Source organism: Mytilus edulis, chromosome 1 (genome assembly GCF_963676685.1).
Source record: "Mytilus edulis chromosome 1, xbMytEdul2.2, whole genome shotgun sequence".
NCBI classification, from domain to species: domain Eukaryota; kingdom Metazoa; phylum Mollusca; class Bivalvia; order Mytilida; family Mytilidae; genus Mytilus; species Mytilus edulis.
The window spans coordinates 15,651,017-15,674,087 of NC_092344.1; the positions used below are offsets into that span (position 1 = coordinate 15,651,017).

The 23,071-nt window shown below is 31.3% G+C and overlaps 2 protein-coding genes across 5 annotated transcripts in view; one reads left to right on the top strand and one right to left on the bottom strand.

The window, feature by feature from the left end:
• Positions 1–847: 847 nt before the first annotated feature.
• Positions 848–17,266, bottom strand: LOC139511057 (putative Polycomb group protein ASXL2). The gene is made up of 12 exons (XM_071297628.1): positions 17,080–17,266; positions 15,710–15,792; positions 12,670–12,778; positions 10,771–10,870; positions 10,004–10,243; positions 9,333–9,499; positions 8,534–8,644; positions 7,880–7,989; positions 6,647–6,720; positions 6,095–6,171; positions 5,435–5,466; positions 848–4,127 (listed from the first exon to the last, which is right to left on the bottom strand). Exons 1-12 carry the CDS (start codon positions 17,179–17,181, stop codon positions 2,243–2,245), a joined length of 3,090 nt encoding a protein of 1,029 aa, XP_071153729.1. The 5' UTR covers positions 17,182–17,266; the 3' UTR covers positions 848–2,242.
• An 18-nt stretch (positions 17,267–17,284) lies between these two features.
• Positions 17,285–23,071, top strand: part of LOC139511062 (coiled-coil domain-containing protein 178-like) — a 28,009-nt gene continuing 22,222 nt past the window's right edge. For all 4 annotated transcript variants that reach the window (XM_071297633.1, XM_071297638.1, XM_071297645.1 and 1 more), the window contains exons 1-4: positions 17,285–17,465; positions 19,940–20,060; positions 21,920–21,979; positions 22,395–22,592. In XM_071297633.1, coding sequence (XP_071153734.1) covers positions 19,943–20,060; positions 21,920–21,979; positions 22,395–22,592 — 376 coding nt within the window. In that variant the 5' untranslated portion in view covers positions 17,285–17,465; positions 19,940–19,942. The remainder of the gene's footprint in view (positions 17,466–19,939; positions 20,061–21,919; positions 21,980–22,394; positions 22,593–23,071) is intronic.

The window sequence follows — 23,071 nt, forward strand, 5'->3', positions numbered from 1 at the left end:
GGGCACATTTTTGGATAGATGTTAAATTGAAAAATTAGAGGAACTCATGATAACAAAAAGATCACTGATAAATCATGTAAATCTAGCGCCTGTAACCAACATTCTTAATTAGAATTATTATTCATGGACCAAATATTCGCTCAGGATGAAAATGCAATTCTTACACAATTTAATTCCTACATCATTTACATCTTCAATAACTAGCTAACTTTAATCCCAACACATGTAATAGTTTAACAGATAAAATGCTCCTAAAATTTCAGTTTAAATTCATACAATACCAGTCTCTGTGGACGAAATTTAAAGCACTTTATTTCACTATTGACCTGTATAATGTATATATTCATCCAAATTCTGAGGTACAGGTTGGTTTTGTGCCAGGTATATCAAAAAGGTACTTAGAAAGCTTAATAACATAGAGAACTTCTTAATTTATAGATCTTAGAGGGGAGCACACATTACATGTTAACCACAAAGGCTTTCATTTTAAAATTCAATGGACATCATGGTTTCTGCAAACATAAAAAAAAAATCCCATGTATGTCTTGTAACATCTTCGCTAGCCAAAGCTTGAAGAGAGCGGGATAGGATCATAACCCTTGGCTAGCGAAGATGGTCTTGATATAGGCAAGATAATTACTTTCTAGATGTCTTTTTGATATTCTTGTTGTTTGGTTGCTGCCTAACATATCTTTTATTCATCATGTTCATATTATGAAAACTTAAAGGGTATTGGTCAATACCATTCAAAATAAGCATCTAAAAGCCATGTGTTTAAAATAACATTCATAAACACAGAATTGGCAGTAAAATGCTCCCAAAAATAAGTTTTTTGAGCAACAAATCATCAAAGTTAATGCATTTTAATATGAGAAATTTTAAAGACAAAAGTGTACATTTCTGTTAAAAATAAATTAAATAAAAAATAAATTAAAATTACAAATAAAGAATGAACAGGTTCTTTATCATCCACTCATACAATGTATTATATGGTTATTAGACAGTTTAGGCCAGGATTTTTTAATTTGTTGGTTTACAGATCCGCTGACCCGATTTTGCCAATTTCAAGAATAAAAATAAAATTGACTTTTCATGCTTTTTTATTCCCGCCAACCCTAACAATTGCATTATCCCTGAAAAATAATTAAAATATTCTTTTTTATGAAATGAAATGCATTAATCACTAAAAAAATTGATAACACTTTCTGCTGTGAAAAAATAAAACTTCTTGTTTACGTTTCTAAAAATAGACAAATCAATTATAACTGACCTTGAAATGTTTTTGCGCAAATAATTTTGTGGAACGAAACCTGTGTTTAAAACCAATTACACAAAAAGTTTGTTTTCCTTATTTGTCATCAATACATAAGATGCATCATCTCATAGAAATAGACTTGTCCAAATGTGGACAGTTGGAAGACATCAAGTTAAAGTCATGAAAGTACTGAATATTAACATCATTTGGAATTTTATTGTTTCATAGATAATAAAAAAATATTGTCCATTTGGACAAAAAACGGGAATGCATGACAACAGATTAAGGATGTTTGCTCCTCTACTTTTTGAATTTTTGCCAGATTTTTCGGGATCCTCTGGTTATTTTCGTACGATGTTTTTACATTAATTTCTTTATCAGTTTTCGTGCTTGAAGGTCATTATTCACCAAGTTTTCTGGAATTGATAATTAAGAGCAAGCGAATCTGTTTTTTCTTGTTTGTGAAATGCTGATTTAATTTTGTCTTTGTCGGTGCACACATACACACACGCCCCCCCCTTTTTTTACAGGAAATTATTAGACAATGTCATGCGATGTTTATGACAGCTGAGCAATAATATTTCATCGAACTAAAATTTAAGAAATAATGACAAAATAGCATAACTAACATATTGTTAGAAAGGTGAAATATATATCATATTTATTTTGCATATTTTTATGTCTTGAAAGATTTTTTTTAATTTTATTTCCCCGACAGACAGACCTAACTTTTTCATGGGGAAAATCCGTAAACCAACAAATTAAAAAACCCTGGCCTTACACAAACTATTGATGGTCCAATATACTGTCATGATGTCAGAATGCTCCATATTTGTTACACATAAGCATACACTTTGTCATGTTGTTATTACATAGTTTACACAAAATCTTGATACACAGTTTACACAAAGTCTTGATGATCCAATACAGTCATGAACTCATGATGTCAGAATGCTCCACAGTTGATACACATAATCATACACTGTGTTATGTTGTTATTACACAGTTTACACAAAGTCTTGATGATCCAATACAGTCATGATGACAGAAAGCTCCACATTTGTTACACATAATCATAGCTTTAAGATTACATGCGCAATCCTTGGAACCATTATTTGGTACCACTTTTATATTTTGATTTGATTGAGACGCCACCTTGACAGTATTGTGTTTAGCACTGAGTTGTTGAACCAATTGAGCGGCACTGCAAACCACAATTTTTGTAACTTGTTTGTCACCTGACTGAGTGATCTGATTGGCTGAAGCAGGTCTCTGAATTAATATTTGCGGAGTTTTATGACCTGATGTGGTAACAGTGCCACTCTTGGATAAAAAATTCAACTGTTCTGGTGTTAGATTTAAAGAAGTGGTATCCGTAACAGACGTCTTTGGTTGAAAAGGTGCACTTGATTCATTCAAACCAACACTAGCAGAACGTACCAGGTTTTGTATCTGCACATTATTTATTGGTGGAGCACTTGAAGCTCTGGCTGGTGATGAAGAAACAGTACTTAAACCCTGGGATGAAGATATCAATTGCATTAACGCTTGGTTTGTCAGAGTTGTATTTCCGGCTGGTATTAGGAACTTTGTGTTGGTTCCCGGTAAAGTTACTACACTTGCAGGTGCTACTGTCGTTGATGGCACACGTGTCACTGATACCACATATCCTCCATCTTTAGCACCTGATATCAGTTTATTTGAAGCACTAGTATTTACAACACTTGTAGAAGTCTGAAGATTTGAAGATGTGGTCAGTAATAATTTTGAGGCACTTATGTGATTAGCTAAAGGTACCAGTTTAACTGGTGATTGAGATTTCAGGTTCATATTGCACATTTCTGGAGCATTTAGTTGTGGATTCTCAGATTGAAACTGAGCCATTGTTTTTTGTATAACACTCTGACATATTTCCATTGACCGTTTGATATTTATTCCACTCACACTAGTATTTTTACATATCTCCATTGATCGCCTCAAGTTAATTCCATCCTTTGTTAGCTCCTCCTTCTCTTGATCTGATGATTTGACAGGTGTCTTACTTCCTGGCTGAAGAGCCGGTTTATTAACAGGCGATTGTTTTTTAGCCAGTATAATATTTGGGATGTTCGATGCTTTACTGACAAGATTAATAGGAGATAGTTTTTTACCTAGCATTATATTTGGGATATGTCTGTTTGGTGGACTCTGTATTGGACTGTGATCACTTTGGGGACTTAACTGAACATTACGCATCTGCACTCTTGCCTTTGTCTGAGCTTTGATTTGAGCTAATGTTCTTGTTCCTTGAGAACGCACAGCATTTGTCACTTTTATCTGAGCAAGCGTTCGTGTCTGAGCTGGGGGTCGAATAATTGGAATATTGTGCAGTATAGAGGTTGTTCTTGGAGGCTGACTCAAAGAAGCTTGAAGAGAGGTATGTTTGATGATAGCAGGCTGCGTTAAAGAGGTAGTCAATGCTGATGTCAACAAAGAAACTTGAGGTTTTGATGATATTGCTTCTGACACTTCTGTTATAACTATTGGATGATTGTACGTGCCTATACTCTGTGTTACAACAGGAGGAGGAGTCTTTGCTTTTTTAATCGGACTTACACTAGCAATATCATCCTCCTGTTTAATCGAAGGCGACACAGGCCGTTTGACTGCATGCGACTCACTTTTATGCTCTTTATGAACAACTTTTAATAACAGTCCTCCAGGAGAGTCATGGTTGTCTTTTAATCTATTGACAGTCTGAAATATTGACCTTTGTTTCAACATGTTAGCTACAATAGTAGCCTTTTTAATCTGAGGTTTCCTACTAACGATCGGATGTGGCTCTGATGTTGGTGAAGGCATATCAGCTTTAGGAACTTCATGCTTGATTCTCCTGTAAAACATATGTATGATATTTACAAAGGTATCATAGAAGTATTTTTTTCTCATCCAACACATAAAAAAATATATTAAACATAATTCAGATTTTTGTAAATAGTATGCATGTCATGGTTTTTAGTGTTACCGGTGTTTGGTTTCTATCCCACTTGACTCCATTTTATATCTAGTTTTTGTTACATGTCAATTTTTGGATTTACTTATGCATGCATTTTGTTTGTGTTTACTGTTTCTCATGAAGAAACCAACAATTTTACCATTCTGAAACAACTCAAAAGGAAATAACTTTGGAACTCTGTTATTGCAGCAGTAAATATCAAACAACCTGCATTTCCTGGAAGGAAGTCATGTAACAAGTCATAAACTCACTCCATAGAAAACTTAAGATATCATCCCAATTTAGTTTACACTAATCAGCAGTTTTTAAAAGCATAGAAGGTTATCAGTAAGCAGAAACTCAATACATGTACCATTAAAATCTATCATGTTTCAACATCCTTTTGTGAATGTGAATACCAATAAACCAATTAAGGATGTACTTATGTGAGGTTTTGGAATAAGTGTCAAATGTTCGGACTCCTTGGTGTTTTTCCATACGATACAAGGTAAACTATTTTGCCCCATAACACCTATTTATTTTTTAACATAAGACTTAATAGCTCATAAAAGGTCATTTGACAAAATTTTAGCAGATTCTTGATTTTCTTTCTTTTGATTTGAGACCCAAATATAAGTTAAAAGTCCGAGTCAGCCTTTTCCCGCCATATTTTATAAATCAAATATTTCGAAAAGGGGCTCCATAACCTATCAATATTTTTTGCTTATTTCGATCCTTAACTAATACTCTTTCAGCTTAAAGTATCAATTTTGAATTCTTGTTTTTTGTTTTTTTTTACCTTAGATCACCTGAATACATCCTTAAGCCGAAACAACATGATCATTTAACAGAAAATTAGACAGTACAAGACAATATACAAAGCTGGACAGTGCATTTCTAAATTTGTCAATTTTGAAACTGGAAAGGATGCCTGCCATCCTTTTCAATCAATAATTCACACCAATTCAGAACATTTATTGAGCTATTTAGATTTGTTTTGTTCAACAAATGCACCCATATATACCATTATTTGCAGTTCCTTTGATAACACATAATTCTTATAAATGCATTGGTTATCTCTTGACAATAACCTTTCATTTATGAGCACTATGATCATATAGTATTCTGCTGTATGTCCTTGTACTGAGATGTAAAAAAAACATATTCTGAAGTCATATTTTTCTAGCTAAAGACACAATACATACCGTTTACCATATACTGGTTCAAAGTGTTTCACCTGAAAATGACAAATGAAAATATTTTGTATCAACTATTTTGTGCAAATAATACATGAAAGTCTAGAAGTATAGATTCTAGGTACTGACATTGTTTATCATCTCAATTGGGTATTGTAGTGTTCTTTTTATTTGTCTTTGTATATTTTTAACCTTTACAGTTTTTGTTAACATGCTTTGGTGTCGATCAATATTAATACATCCCATCATTGTTATGGTCATTTTTTTCTTCTTCTCCTTAATTTATACTTATGTACTTCGTCTATAGAGTGTCTACATGCCATGTTCTTCCTTTGGTGAAATAGCTATTTGTTTCTATAGTGATTAAGATTATAACAGTGTTGACAGCTGTCTCCAAATTTTTGACATTTTTACCTATTATGTCTGTTTGTTTTGTTCACACATTGTAATCAAAATAATGTGACTGTCATACAAGTGAGAGGTTTAGTTAGCCATAAAAGCATGTTTAATCCACCCTTATCTACATAAGGAAATGCATGCACCAAGTCGGGAATATAACAGTTGTTTTCAACTAGTTCAATATGCATGAGGTTTTGATTTTGTCATTTGATAAAGAACTTTTCGTTTTGCTTGGAGTTTTTGTTATTTCACTTTTTTCTTAATACAAACCTTCCAAGGATCTAATCTACTCTGCTCTCTTTCCTCATCCTGTTTTAATCGGCCTTGATTTTCTGGAGTCAATTCTCCTGTAAGCCAGAACAAAATAAATTGAAACTCATTATGGTAGAAATTGCTGCCTATTCTTAAGACAGTAATAGTTTTTAGATAATAAATCCTTTTTTGTCTCACAATTAATAACTAACTACATAGCTTAAATAATAATTATTATTATTCACAAAGCGATACAATTAATACAGGAAAAAAATTATAATGTTAAACAGAACTTTAATATATGTCACATAATGTGTGAGTACGTCAAAAGTATGTTATATCTATAATCTCTGATGATCAGTTTTAAAGAAATAACAAGCTGAAATCCACTTTTATATACGCCCAAGCACACTTAAAATTGTGTGTAGGAAAATAGGTTGCTGACGTTCAATACTGTGTATGTGATGACAATGGCCAGGTGATCTAAAATAAATAAATTGGTAAAATGACTATTAGATTTATAATGAATCCACTGGCTGACATTCAGTTTTTAACTGTTTATTTACTAACCATCAGCTAATCTTTGAGTCCACTCTTGACATGCTTTGGCAAAAAACTCATTATTAAAAGCTGTACAACTTAACCTACAAAAGAAATATTAGTTTAAACCTATCATCCAGAGATACTGTTCTTATATAAATATCACTCAGACTAGGACTAAGGGTTGTCTTGAATTGCAGTGAGGTGGAAATTTGCCCCATGTTGTTTATTTTTTTTTTTCATGTACTGCAGTGACTTTGATTCAATAATTGATTTGTGTCTCAAGCTGTGTGAAAGTCATACCAAGGACAAGGTACGATAACGCTGGTTTTTGGCCCCCTATTTTCTTATTTTTCAAATTTTGTTTTTGAAAGCTACATATCATGTTAAAATATTCCCTAATGCTTGAAGTTTGCTAGGATGAACTGCAAAACCACTAATTTAAGGAATTGGGTGAGGTGAGGGGGGCAAACTTTCTGTTATTATTCAAACATTGTAATTATTATTCACTTTTAGGGTGTTTATTACAACAACTTTTTTGGTTTTTAAGTGGCTGCGCCAACGTGATCCAGGATTTTTTAATAGGAATGTCATTAACACTTTTTTTGCTGTCTAAATCAATGTAATTTTCTCTGGTTCACGTAGGTGCACCCTATTAAATTTTAAGAAACAATGACCAAAAATCAAGATTTTCCATTTTTTTGGGGCATTTTTGGTGCCCTTTAACCTCACCCACTTTCTGAAATCAATGGTTTTGAAGTTCAGCCAAACAAACTTCAAACCTAAGGGAATATTTTAACGTGATAAGTAGCTTCCCAAAAACAGAATTTGAAAAATGAGAAAATAGGGGGGGTAAAAACGAGCCTTATCGTACCTTGTCCTTTCCTCTTGCTTCAGATTAAATTTCTTTATGTGTGCTACATTTTCTGGCTTGTGTCACTAATTAATTCAACATATTCTATATTTATCTTTTATTGTTTCTTCAGTAATTAGCAAATTTGAAAACTATTTCTTAAGTTATTCCATTACTTAACTGATTGTATGTTTTCATCAAATCAAACTTAATCCAAGTAAACCTTTTGGACATGATATATGATGGAAATTAAATGTCTATTTAACGTCAAACTGCATTACAGAAATAAAATGGTCAGAAATTAACTCATCATAGATACCAGTCATGATTTAAATTTTGAACACCACAAACTTTTTACCAGCATATCTACAAAGACAAAGGTAAGAGAAGTAATATGTTCTAGTATCTACCTCATTCCACTGTCTTTGCCTATACATCTATCACATTCAGGTAACAGTTGAAGTAATTTGTACTGGTAATTTGGTGGTAACAAATCAAAGGTATGTCTATCAATCAAAGTCTGAAACAATGCAAAGATTTAAAATATAAATAAACTCATCATAGATACCAGGATTTCTGTAAGTTAACATATAAATTATGTCTGTTCAATTAAAAACCCAACTTTGCAACAAGGTAAAATAGCTATGGTTTGTAGACTCAGAGGTAAATCACTTATCTAAAATGACTAACAGTTGTCCCATTGACATTAGCATTCTACATCTTTTCTACAACATTTTTATTGTTGCAAGTGCCAATTTTTGTGATAATTTGGTGAGTTTTTTTTTCCATTTTTGACTTTTGAAACATAATTACTCTAAGACACTGTACTATTCCCCTTTACCTCTGACATTTGGTCACCACTAAATCAAATTCCACAAATATCTGGCATTATATCTAAACTTTCCACACAAAATTACTTTATTTCAAAAAAGCAATAAAGCAATAAGGGAGATAATTTCAAAAGTTCAAAACTACAAATGTAATGTAATTTGTCATTGATTTATTCTCCATTCCAGTATTAAAGACTAAATTCTTTGATTCTACAGCTAAGCTGAGAAACTTACCCTTAGATTTGTTGTTACAAGTATGGAATCAGGAGTTTCTAAGTCTATACAACCTTCTTTTGTTTGGGCTATTTGAGCAGCATGGCTTAATTTCTTTGTTCTTTTTCTTGGCTGGAAGAAAAAATTTATATCAATTAATATACTATTTATTCTTTTTTTCACCAAAAATTTGTCTCGTGTACATAGGAATCAGTTTTTTATTTAGTTTTCTTCATATATTACTAGATTTATTTCACTTGACTGGGCGGAGTTATGAAGTTCGCTCATTTAAGATCAGTCCATCTATAGATAGGAGTTTTGGGATAAGTTCATCAATGAAGTGTCCAGTTATTCGTCTCGTATCATACAATCAGTCCTTTTGTATATGCGTTTGGTGACACTGATTAGTGATTAGAATTCAATTAGTATTATAACGGCAATCATCCTTATCACACATATCTTCAAATAGACTGTCCTTATGCAAATTAAAACATAAGCTCCGCCCGATCAGTTGAAAACACATTGGTAATACCATTCATAGTATATATTAATTGAAGAATAGACTTATGCATTTTCACGTAATAAATATAGTAGCATCATTTAAATGTTGAAACATACAATATCACACAGTAAACAAATTAACAATAAAAGTCCTGTAAGAGAACTAAATGTTTGCGTGAGAAAATGTAATCAACTATATTTTTTTACAATGGAATAAACAGGAAGATAACGCATACACAAAGAATTCAAAGTATTGGAAATAGTACACATGGTCAAACAAGCCAGATGACCTATAAAAGTAAAATAAATAATACGCTACCCTCATACTAAAACCAGGAATACCAGCTAGAATTTCCCTCATTGTTTGTGGTCTCTGAGATTGTGAGCTATCTGTTTCTGAGTCCTCAGAGTTTTGATTACCATTCTGCTGTGGTATATCATCAGCAACATCTATTATAATTTCTTCCTTTGGTTCATCTTTTTTCTCTATAAATTGAAATAAAGAAATGCATTAAAGACAGCTAATTCTCAATATTACATTTGATTGCACTCTAACACATAAATTCACAGATAATAAATAATGCTTGTATTATATTTATTCGCTAATATCTATTAATACATAATGACATCGAATTCTACAAGAAATTTTCAAAGAGAACACTGTTGAATTATTCATACCATCAGGGCAATTTACTCATGATTTTAGAAGTTTTAACACAGGGTAGAGGGTGGTGCTTGATAACTAAACAAAACAATTCCACAAAATAGGTATCTTTCACTGAAAATGACAATACAAATAAGAATTTAAGAATATGCATATAAACTGCTATGTAAACTCTATGGAGATGTAAGGTTTACAATCTTAGATATGTACATGTAATCTGTAATAATATTGGGTCAAATATATGTTCTTTCCACCAATCATTCACCACCAAGTTATGAAACAGATGTATACTCCTAAACAAATATTATGTAAAATATGAAAATTACCCTCTTTAGGTGGCGGTTGAATGGGTTTTATGATAATCCTTGGATATTCTAATTTCTTTTTCTTCTGTCTTAATGATTGTCTTATGCTACGACGTAAATTTGTTGTATCAGTGTTATTTTTGTTCTCTCCATTAACTTGAGGGGGTAGATCCATTTCACTAGCATCATCATCGTCTTCATTTTCTTCCTCATCTTTCAGGGGTATAGTTGTTATACCACTGGGTAATTTAACATATACCACTGAAATAAACAATGTTAACAATGTATATATTTAAACATTATTAAGGATGTTTACAAAATTCTTCAGCAAAGAATACCATTAACAACTACAGTAGAAGTTATCTAAACTGAACCTCTTCGGAACTTCAGATTTTGTTAGATTTTGACAGATGTTCAGGTTTTATCAGGTTAACAATGTACACAGTTGGATATGACAGTGCTTTAAAACATGTTTCATTTAGTCAGGTTTTTGGTTTTATGCAAAATTCAGTCAAGTCAGTTTTCACTGTATTACAACATTATGACAGAAACTTTGAGAGCACTGTAAATTATAACAGTGTCATACCAAATGACAGTTTTATAACATTATTTGGCGACTGATAACCAAAAAGTATCAGTTTCTGACAAAAGGGCATTGAAATTTATGGTCATGATAAATTTCAAATCTGTTTAACCAAAAATTGGTATTCCATTTTAGCTTATTAAATTGGTCAATCTGGCAAATATTACCATTTTTACACCATTAGTGGTACAAGCATAAAACTTACAATTTTCTTTTTTCTGATCTGGAAATGTGCTGTCTGTAATTTGTATATCTTCATCTTCTTCTTTGACACTGATTACTTCAGAACCGTCTGGCAAATCACTCTAAAAAGAATACATAGAAAGGATAATTTATTTAAACAAATATTTTTTTCCTGTACTATGTTCAAAGGCATATTTAACTTTTTTGCCACCAAACCATACTGAAGTTTAATCTGTCTTTTTATCAAGATTTTAAAAGTCTTTTTCTGACTTCTCTTGTGAAAAAGGTGTGCAAAGTAAACATAAATATCAACTATACACAAAATTTAAACAAGAAGGTATTAAGAAAGAAATGCTACATTTTACTACACCTTGAGAAGATATCCTTTTAAAAAATCTTAAATCAAATTAAAAACCAATTCTTCAGAGAACAATTGAAGGTCTTTCCACCTCGATAATAAGAATGAAATTTAAAAAACGATGTGAGAAAATGTTACTCCGTGTTGATGTAATGTGGTAAATCAAACTGATAACAAAAAATAAGATTAATAGGTTTATGCAGAAGACTTAATTGTTTTATAATGAACCAGAAAGAATTTTTAGCAAAGGTCAAAATCTAGAACGTCAAATTGACCTTTGACCTTCACATCAATGTTGAGTTAATAGGTCAGTGATCTCAAATCAAAAGATCCCAGGTCAATCACTTGTATGGTTGTGGAGAAATACTGATTTCAAATACATAAGGGGAGAAAACTCCTATAAGGGTTAACAAAAACACTTCGACTGAAATAGGTTGAAGTTGCGCCTTATGGTAAACAGTAATTTGGCAAACACATCATATCATTAACTGTAACAGTTTCTTTTGAATAATTTCAACAAGCTAAATACAAAATTTAGAACATGCCCTTGACCTTTGACCTTGACCTCAATTTCAAGGTCACAGGTTAGTGAACTCAACTCAATCCAAAGGTCAATCACTTGTACGGTGTTGGAGAAATACTGATTTCAAATACATAAGGGGGAAAACTCCTATAAGGGTTAACCAAAACACTTCGACTGAAATAGGTTGAAGTTGCGCCTTATAGTAAACAGTAATTTGGCAAACACATCATATCATTAACTGTAACAGTTTCTTTTGAATAATGATAACAAGCAAAATTCGAAACATGACCTTGACCTTTGACCTTGACCTCAATTTCAAGGTCATAGGTCAGTGATCTCAAATCGATGGCCTGAGGTCAATCACTTGTATGGTTGTGGAGAAATACTGATTTCAAATACAAAAGGGGTGAAAACTCATATAAGGGTTAACCAAAACTCTTTGACTTAAATAGGTTAAAGTTGTGCCTTTTTGTAAACAGTTATTTGGCAAACACATCATATCATTTACTGTCACAGTTTCTTTAGAATAACGATAACAAGCAAAATTTATGACATGACCTTGACCTTTGACCTTGACCTCAATTTCCTTCAAATGGACCAAGGACTTTATATCAAAAGACTGTAGTCCACTACGACTTATAACGTATGAATTTATCCAACAAATCGCCTATCTTAAATTTTCAAAGGGAAATAACTCCCATAAGATGTTTTCCGATCACTCAAGTCAAAATGAACCAAATCATTCTTAAGAGGAGACGAACAATTTGGTGAAAACAGTTTGCTAAAATCTTTTACGGTTTTAGAGATATAGCGATAAGAAGAAAAAGGGGCCGCGGGAAGATAACTCCTATAAGAATAAGTTTTCTGTCACACAGGATGAGTTTTGAAACCCCCATTACTGTACAACATTATTGGCCAAAAATCCATTCGATATGTTGTAAGACAAAAAAGCATCTCAGACGGCAGAAGAAAAACAAAATATTCAAAAGAAGAAAAACAAAAGGTCTTTCCATGAAAAGTGGAAAGACCTAATTACTTACTTTTAGTCCGTAAACATCTGCTCTTCCATACACTTTATAAAATACACTGTCTTTGCCTCTTGAGTTGGTATCCAGACAAGAGTTTAAACATGCTAATGGAACTGAACCACTGAAATAAAAAAATACACAAACACATATATTTCAAGTCAATGTCTTCAGGAATACTTCCTGTTTCAATAAAAATAAAGGCATAAACTTAAGATCTGTGAGCAATCTAACTTAAAAATATCATGGATCTGAATATCTTCCTATAAAGATATTGTTTGTTAGTTCAATTATTTTCTCTTAAGATGTTGGACCGGAATTGCTTTATTTGTATTAAGTTTTGGTAGAAAATCACCTTGCATTTTCAAAGAGGTCATAACATATCTCAAACTTAGTTGTTCGCATTCTTGTTTTTTGGTCTATGGGTCTCACTTGCAATCATACAAAATAACCTTTTTTTTAACATCAAGTTAACTAGAACACACCTGCAAAGTCGCAGGCATATACAGCTTGTGAACTGCTGTAGGGTGATTTTTGTAAAAGATATTATGTATGGAGAATTTCATAAAATGTATCAAAAGCCATTTTCCTTTTTCCATATCCTACCATTGACATGTTAATAAGGCTCTCAAAAGAAAAAGCACTTACATTACTTATGGATTGTCCTATAAGCATATTTTATTAGACGAATAATGGTTTATATATAAGCAGGTACATTTATTTCATGTTTGAAGCGGTACAAATTTTTAATTTAATTTGACTTTTACCAAAAGATGCATTGTAGCAAAGGAGAAGAATAATTGTGGTCTGAGGCACGAAACACTAAAATAATTTAATTTAAAAGAAAGGAAACAAATATCAGGGATCTCCATGGCCTGTTTAATGATGGCACCTCGCCATCGTTCAAATGTCTTGCGCCATCGTCAAATGACCTGCACCATCGTTAAATTGTCTTCTGCCATCGTTCAAAACTGTTATGGTTTTTATAGCATGACGCTAATTTTTTTGGCAATTATAATCAAATGCATGTTATTGCATAACCCTCAGGCTTTTTTTATATTGTAATTCAATACAGTTCTTAACACCTAAGGGATATCTGGATTAAGATCGCTAATCACTTGTACCTGAGATCATTAAACCGGACAGGAGAATACTATCTGAAGATAGTCAATTCATTTGTCAAATTATTCCACTAAGTTTCCGCAAATGGTTGTGATAATTTAGATAAGATAAATAAATTATTAATCAAGTTACAAAGAAAACAGTTTAACAAGTCGAACACTTGCTTTTATTTTGACTTACGCAATCAGCATCCCCCTTTCTTAAGAAGCACAAAATAAGACGTAAATTCATCGCAAATAACTCAAGGACTGCTTTATTGTATAAATGATAATATTGAATTACTTCAAAAGTTTTTAAAAAGTTAAAACTTAATATTTCCTGAAAAGAAATATTGTATTGTTATTTCGAATTCACTTCGTAGTTTACAATCAAATTGATACATCCGCGTTTTCGGTTTCTATTCAGATTATTCAGACTCAAAAGATGCATGTTGCATAGCATCAATTTGCTAGCATGGCTAGATAAAGTCATTAGAAACCTTTTCATTTGTCAACATTTGCTTTACAAATCTCATTAACCTTTAACATATATAACCTGTACAAATTGTTTTGTAGTTGCTGCAAATCAGCCATACCGGTAATGGGTTCATGACTTCTAAATTTGAATGTCCGTAAAAACAAGCTTCACATGATTTTTAACCCCCATAACAATTCCCGAAAATAGCAAGAAAACTACATGGGGACCTTCATGACAGCTTTTGGTCATTCTCGACTAAAGGTGGGGGGCATGAAGGCTTTGCCTTTAAATGATTACAAACGGCAATTAATGAAAATATTTATACTTCTATTCATAATGAAAATTCAAATAAATATAATTTAGATAAGCAATGAATTAGCATGTTCATCTATCCTTATGTGGAGGGATGAACTACTTCCAATCACGCTACACTGTACAGTGTAGACACGGTTTGTGATGTTTAAAGTTCCTCCATCGTTCAAGTTTCATCCATGCCATGGAGATCACTGCCACCCAACAGTTTTAGTTCAATACATGACATGTTTTTGTGGTAGTCTGTTTACAATATGGTAATATCCTGTTGAATAGTTTTTTTGTTCACATCTTTGTGTTCTTTCTTTTTTGATATTGAAAATTCAACAAAAAGCAATTGGATAATGATCAAATATATCCAATATAATTATGTTTAGTCTTAAAGTCTACTCAGTTGATGAATTTCAAATATAAAAATTAAGTTGTCCATTTTCATTATGACATACATGATTATTTTCATGAAAAACATGATGGGGAAACATCAAAGTTCAAAAGGTTAACATATTTTGCCATATTGGTTTTATACACCATGTATAACATATAAAGAGGGAAACAGAAAATACATTGTGTACAACCATTATTGAACAGTACAACATGTACAACAGACCAAAACAACCACAAACTCCTCACCAAGCAAATCGTTGCTGGGCTTCTAAAATGTTGTAAATTACAAATTTTTCAAGAAAAAAATATCTCACAAACAGGCTTTAAAATTTTGGCAAAATGCATGCTTCCAAAATGTTGTATGTGAACTTGAACATTTTTGTAAATAGCAGTAAAATAAAAACTTTGACATTTCTGGATTATCCAAGAACTTAAATTATTTTCAAAAAAATAAAGAAATGTACAATTATTTTTTTCCCAAAGCCATTCTACAACGATTTTCAAGTTTTCATACAACATTTTTGAAGCAAACTTTACAAACAACTGACATTGACAATTTTGTAATATGTCTTATTTCACACATTTTGATTGGTCTAACTGTATGCTATTTTGTAATACCAAGGATTTCCTCCCGCCCAGACCATTGGTGTCAAAAAGTATTTTTAGCCAAAAAAGTCATATACAACATTTTAGAAGCCCTGCGACGAAATAAATAAATAATGCAACCTGCAACAAAAATAATAATAAAGTGTTGAGGAACAGTTTTTTCAATGGGCATTACCTTATATCCTTTAAATTGTCATCTTTAATTCTTTGAAGGATTGTTTTACAATTCATAGGTGTCTGTGGATTACTTTCCAAAACCTGAAAAATATAAATAATATTTCTGATATTATGCAGGAATTATTCTTTCACAGATACCATGTGGTTTATTTTAGCAATGGTTAAATAAGTGTACTTTTTTTGTAATGTTTTATATTGATATTTGATCAAATAAATTTATGAATCTATGTATATGACCCCTCAATGAAGAATTTATGAATTCTCATTGTAAACAATTCCAAATATGAAGACACTCAGCCCAGTCATGCTGGTGGTGGTAAAGTTATATCACCAGAAAAAAATACCTAAAACAACAAACAATTACTGAAATTATTTATATTATTGAAGATTAACAATATCAAATATAAACAATAGTTTATTTCTTATGATATAAACGTTCACTATCAAATCTAAAAGGTTTACAAACTAATAATTCACACAATATACCTGTAAGCTATTCGTCTTATAAGTTGCAGTTTTCCTTTTTCAGTTTAACATGGAACTCAACTGACATTTTCAAATTGCATTTATCCTTTTTTTTTCAGATTATTATAAAACTCAACAAACATTTTCAATACTTTTGTTATGGAGCGGAGCATGTTTTCCTGATTTATTTTGTTATGTAGAATCCAATTTAACAAAGAGACAGGTTTTTCAATCCTATTTGCCATAATGTGATTTTATATTGTATAAAAGAACAAGAATAATTTCTTTTCCAATTAAAGGGCCCTATAAAAAGCTTTCATCATATTACATACAAATACATAAGATTAGACATAAATATACATGTACAATAGGATGCTTGTATCGCAGGGTCACTAAAAAAATATCAGAGTTATCTTACTTATCTGTCAATATGATGATGCTTATATATTGGCATGTATAAAGGTGCAAAATTATCTGATCTCTAGGGGTGAGAATAAAATATATAAAAAATGGCAAAAACAGATGTTTCCCATCTCATCCAATTTCAAAGTTTCATTTAAATCATTCACACTACATGAAATAATTACATGCAGAAACAGACACAGATGCATCAGATTTAAATACTTTGCTGTAACCACAATACACACATGCAGAATATACATTTTGTTAGGTGAACTATTTCAGTATTTGAAATCCAATATATTTTTAACATGTTTGATGCAATGCTAGTCCATTATTTTTGTAATATTTCATCTTAAATTAACTTATCTGATATAAATCATGAAATAGATCAAGTATATTTCAATTATACTGAATATGCACAATTAACAAATTATAACAGAAAGTAAAATGATGAAAATCGATCAAATAAAAATCTAAATTCTGTCTAAAAGGTGAGCTTACGATTTTCGCAGCCTCGATCCATGTTCTACTTTTCTTCTTTTTAAATTGTTTATCTTTATTTGGGTCCGTCTGCATTATGTTTGATTTGTCATAATCAGACATATGGATATAATAAGTCTAAAATTCAACTCATCAACAAAAAGAAAATACTTTTCGCCATTTTGCTTTGGTCACGTGACATTTTGTCAAATACCAATGAAAAGTCACGTTACAAATTTGTCCTTAGAAACTGCAATGGCGTCAAAATGGTGGATCTATCACAAACAAAATTTTACTAGATAAAATTTTCTCATGAACAAAAAAATATCAGCTCAATCAACTTATCAAACAAGACTTTTGAAATCTTTAACAAATTTTCCTTATAAAATAATGATGTGAAAATATTGGTAGGTGTTTAAAAAACTGTAGACTATTTTGATTCAATGATTGCATTGCCATAAAAATAATAAGATAATGAATTAAAGTCACTTCAGCACCTAGTTAAATTCGCACTTGTAACAGTTAATTCAGTACCCAAGGTAGTTATATAATATAGGAAATTTGCAACAGTATCGTTGTGTCATATGTTTTTGTATCATCTATTTCATCAGTTTCGATTGCAAGCATGTATTATTGTGACAGTTTTTTAGGTTTCTATATAACGAACAACAACACCACTACAACTTGACAAATTTAAACCATATTCAAAGTTGCTTTTTATTTTAGAGATTAGAACAAATTTAATAAAACTGACCTATTTAACCATTTTTTATCAATGTCAACAATATGCATCACTAGAATAGTTTGTTGAAAAAAATTCTAAAGAGTTGAAATAAAGATCAGATATGTTTTATGCCTGTCGACACCGTATCTTCAAGACATGTGACTGTCATGTCTCATGACTCAATGTTACAATATAATATGACAGGGTTTCCCTGAAATAACCACAGATAAAATGGGGCAGTTAGTTAAAAAAAAATCGAAATTGGAATCTCGATCATTTTACATTTTGGATTATATTAACTAGTCATCGAACATTTATTTGTGTTTTTTAATTATCTAGACATAAAATAGCTTTATTTAGAGTTTGTATAAGAATATAAATACAAACATAAGCTCTGAAGAGCTTTTTAAACCGACAGAACAAAAGAACAGCAAACAAAACATACATTTCATATTGCGTACCTGTTTTTGTATTGCTATGAGTTACAATTTATGACAAAAATCAGCAAAGACCCATCGAAACAACATCTGATACACAAATTTAATAATACTTTTAGATATTTGGATGCTATTTTAGCTCTAAATAATGACGACTTCAGTATGTATACTAAAGAAATTTATCCTGTTGAACTTACTTTGAATATCGCTCATACTAACAATGACCACTGCCCTTTCCTCGATCTTGATATATATATCATTAACGGAAAGCTCAATACTAAAATTTAAGATAAAAGAGATGGTGACGTTCCCTTGTCACCATCTGACAGAGTTTATATATCTCAACTTGTACGATTTGCTCGTGTATGTAACAATGTTTTAGATTTTAACGAGAGAAATTTATGTATTACTGAAAAATTATTACACCAAGGTTTTCGATATCACAAACTAGTCAAAACATTTACTAAATTTTATCATCGGTATAAGGACATCATTCATAAATATAGCTCAACATGCAGACTTCTTATACGTTCAGGTATTTCACATCCAATATTTTATGGAAATATTCTTTATAAAGCACAAAAATGTCAGTATTCACCTCAGAAGCTAACAAAACCTTTAAATAGACTTATTAAGAAGGGATATAGTTACGATACTGTTGTCAGGTCATTAAAGATAGCATATTTTGGCGTTAATATTGATTCACTTATAGGGTCTTTGCATCGGAACTAAACACATTTATTCTTAATAAACCAGTTGTTGGCATGACACGGGTTATGTTCTTCTCATATATGTTATGATGGTATGATACAAAACCCCTCACGGGGAGGATTGTGCCTGATATTCATATGATGAAGACATAATTTTTCAATCAGTTTAATTGAGGTCCGGAGCTGGCATGTCAGTTAACTGCTAGTAGTCTGATATTATTTATGTATCATTGTCATTTTGTTTATTTTCTTTGGTTACATCTTCTGACATCAGACTCGGACTTCTCTTGAACTGAATTTCAATGTGTGTATTGTTATGCGTTTACTTTTCTGCATTGGCTAGAGGTATAGGGGGAGGGTTGAGATCTCACAAACATGTTTAACCCCGCCGCATTTTTGCACCTGTCCCAAGTCAGGAGCCTCTGGCCTTTGTTAGTCTTGTATCATTTAAACTTTTAGTTTCTTGTGTACAATTTGGAGTTTAGTATGGTGTTCATTATTACTGAACCAGTATATATTTGTTTAGGGGTGCAAGAATTTTCTGTTGGGTGCCTCCGGGTGCGAGAATTTCTCGTTGCATTGAAGACCTGTTGGTGACCTTCTGCTGTTGTCTGCTGTATGGTCGGGTTGTTGTCTCTTTGGCACATTCCCCATTTCCATTCTCAATTTTATTTCAAGTCATGCACATATACAATTAAACATGGAAAGCAAGAGCTCATATTAATATATAAACATGTAACAAAAAAGTTCTAAAAAGCATCTTAAAAACACACTCTCACTCTGAAGCATGCACTTTTGAGGCTAAAACACAAAAGCAAAAGTAAAATGTTCTGGAAAAAAATGCTGATAGAAATTTGTTAGCATGCATGTATAACATGTTATAATCTAATTCACCAAGTAGAAGAAAATTATCATAAATGGTTCATAATTTATCACATGTACAAAGTAACATATAAAATCTTAAAATTATCATCTATGAATACTAATGGATTACTTGTTGATCTTTTCAGACTATGTCACTGACAAAAGTAGTAAAAGTTGAGGAAGTTGAAAAACGACCAGATTCATATTCACTAGGAGAAAGGTTTTCAAGTCAAGAAAAATTTAATAATGCAGTTCAAGATATTGAAGGTAAATGTTGACTATATTTATTCCATAAAATAAGATCAAACAATTTCATGTATTATATACATATATAATATTAAGAAAAAATCACTTCCACATAATATAAACAATAGGTATAACAAGATTTGGTATGAGTGCAAATGATACAACTCTTCATCCAAGTAATAATTTGTAAAAGTAAACCATTATAAGTCAAAGTACAGTCTTCAACACAGATTTTTGGCTCAAACCTAACAGCAAGCTATGAAGGGACCCAAAAATAACTAGTGTACTACCACTCAAACAAGAAAAACCAACTGTCTTATCTATATAACAAATGAGAAATGAGAAACACTTATGAACCACATCAACAAGTGAAAACCACTGAACATCAGGTTCCAGACTTAGGACAGGATTTTAAGCTTTAATAGGTTACCTGAAACAATAGTGTAACATCACAAGTTCACAACATTGAAAGACGCACCATCAAATATCAATTGAAATGACTTAACTCAATCGAAAAACATATTACAGTGACTTGACTGTTAGTGTTGCTCTCCACCAATTGCAACTCATTCAAAATTTTGACCAAATTGCAATTTGTTTTATTAAACCAAATTGTTGAACTGGTCAGAATATTGAACAAATTGTTCAGTCAAAATGTGAAAGTGCAAGGTGATAAAATTAAATATACTTACAATCCTAAAAGACTTTAACTCCACTTTAATGATGTTGTGGCAAAATTAGTTTATCTGTTTGTATAGTATATAGTTTTTCTTTCTAAAAGTATTCTATATTGATAAGAATCAGATATCATTTTAAATAAAACATCATATATTCAGTAAAATATGTGTGATATAACAATATGCTATTGATAAGTTTTCAGGGGAGATAATCTAAAATATTATTCTTTTGAATGAAGACTTTTTGAAAGAAAAGTTATTATCTCTCCCATGGAAACTTCCTACAAACATATATTGCAATTTTACACATATTTTACTGAATATGAAATGTTTTAATTCACATAATGTCTGATTCTTATAAATATAGAATACTTTAAGAAAGAAAAACTATATGAAAGCTTAGTTTTGACAATTTAATAGCAATTCAAAATAAACAGTTCCCCTTCAGCATGGAAATGAATATAATATAACTATACAAACTGATAAACTAATTTTGTCACAACATCATTAAAGTGGAGTTAAAGTCTTATAGGATTGTAAGTATGTTTTATTTTATCACCTTGCACTTTCATGACTTGGCTGTGGTTTTCTACAGTAGTTGGTTCAAATTTCTGACCAGTTGAACAATTTGATTTTATAAAACAAATTGCAATTTGGTCAAAATTTTGAATGAGTTGCAATTTGTGGAGAGCAACACTAACAGTCAAGTCACTGTAACACAAGTGAACATACACTGAACAAGTAAATTTGCTCAATTTTACAATGTAAATACATAATGAATAAGATAAGGGTGAGATGTAAAGCAATTTCAGAAAGACAACCATAACCTTGAACATAATGCCGCCAAAAATAATAATGTACACAGGTAAATGAAAATGATTTAAAAATGAAATCTTATCTACACATTACAGTCTGCAACATTTGAAGAAAACTGAAAAAACGAGTTCCTCAAATTATGCATCTAAATATTATGTCAGACATTTACAATGAACACAGATTAGAACTTTGATTCTAGAAAGTTCCTGTTGATAAGTCAGTTTTGATTGTACTTTACAAATTGTTACCAATACACAGTAAAAAGAATAGATGTCCCAACAGAATTTAAAAAAAAATATATTTTTGTATAATGTATCATTGATTATATTTGTGTTTGTCAACAAGTCTTAACTTCATGTCATGAAATTGATTATTATTTGTTTATAGCCACATTTATTGGTTCAAGTGGTGATGGTCTAAATGAAGAGGATCTTTCTGAAACTGCAGGTAGATTTATCGACCTAGAAATTTAGTTAGTTGCTTCTATCACAGAACTCTGTACAGGAAATATTATCTGAATTGAACTCTCAATTTATGTTTTAATTTAATTTAAAGAATAAAAAAAGAGTGAGCATCTGATTGAAAAATTGTCATCAAAACTGCTTATAAGATAATAACATACGCAAAATTGGGTGTTTTTTCTCTAAATCTTGGACTGGATAAAATAGGTGATTCGTTTTGTAATACATTCATTTTTGCAGGTATGTCAGTGAGAATGAAACAGCAACAAAAGACATTTAAAAAGGAATATCAAAAGGCTTTACTTAGTACGCATATACATTTTATAGAAAGTTGTTTTCTAAGCTTATTTTTAACACCACAATGACCTATTACATGTAATTTATGATGTTATACTTCTTAGATAAAGTTTATCCACTGCCTGAAGACTGGCCAAAGATACCTCAAATATTCCGACGTAAGAGTTGTGAACTAACAAAAGCCACCTCACCATGTGTAAAGAAGGCAGTTTCTCATCTAGAACTTATACAAAACATAATAGAAGAGTGGTTCAGAGAAAGAGATGAGGAACAGAAGAGTAGACCCTGTTCTGTAAGACCAGGTAATGTATGTTTTAACCCTTTCCTCAATGGAATTTTTATTTGCATACTTGATTCGCATAGGATTTTTCAATAAAGTGCTGAAAATATGCTTTAAAGTATTAATGCATTGCGAAAAACAAATATTTCATCAAATGAATTAAAGTCAGATATTTTTATGAATGCTCTTCATATGGGATACTGAGGTAATACACAGGCGTCTTTATGGAGTAAAGGAGTGGCGTCAAAAGGCGTCATTATGGAGGAAATGGTTAAGGACTATACAGTTTATCCTATGAGATTTTTGGAGGCATTGGTCATGTCAAATGAACTGATATCTAACACACGATTTCTGAATTGTTAAAATTTGAAAAAGCATTTTTACCTGCTAGACTAATTGCAAAATAAAGATTCCACTTTTTCCTTGTTTAATATTTATTAACTGTTTAATTGTTAAATTCTAAGATTCTGACCAAATTAATAAGTTTTGCAATGTTTTCTG

Bases quoted from the DNA above. Each gene is read 5' to 3' on its own strand.
- LOC139511057 (XM_071297628.1), bottom strand. From the start codon at position 17,181: ATGTCTGATTATGACAAATCAAACATAATGCAGACGGACCCAAATAAA. The intron at 7,990-8,533 runs GTAAGTTTCTCA...GCATTGTTTCAG, and splicing joins TTGTAACAACAAATCTAAGG to ACTTTGATTGATAGACATAC. The intron at 4,128-5,434 runs GTATGTATTGTG...TATGTTTTACAG, and splicing joins GAACCAGTATATGGTAAACG to GAGAATCAAGCATGAAGTTC.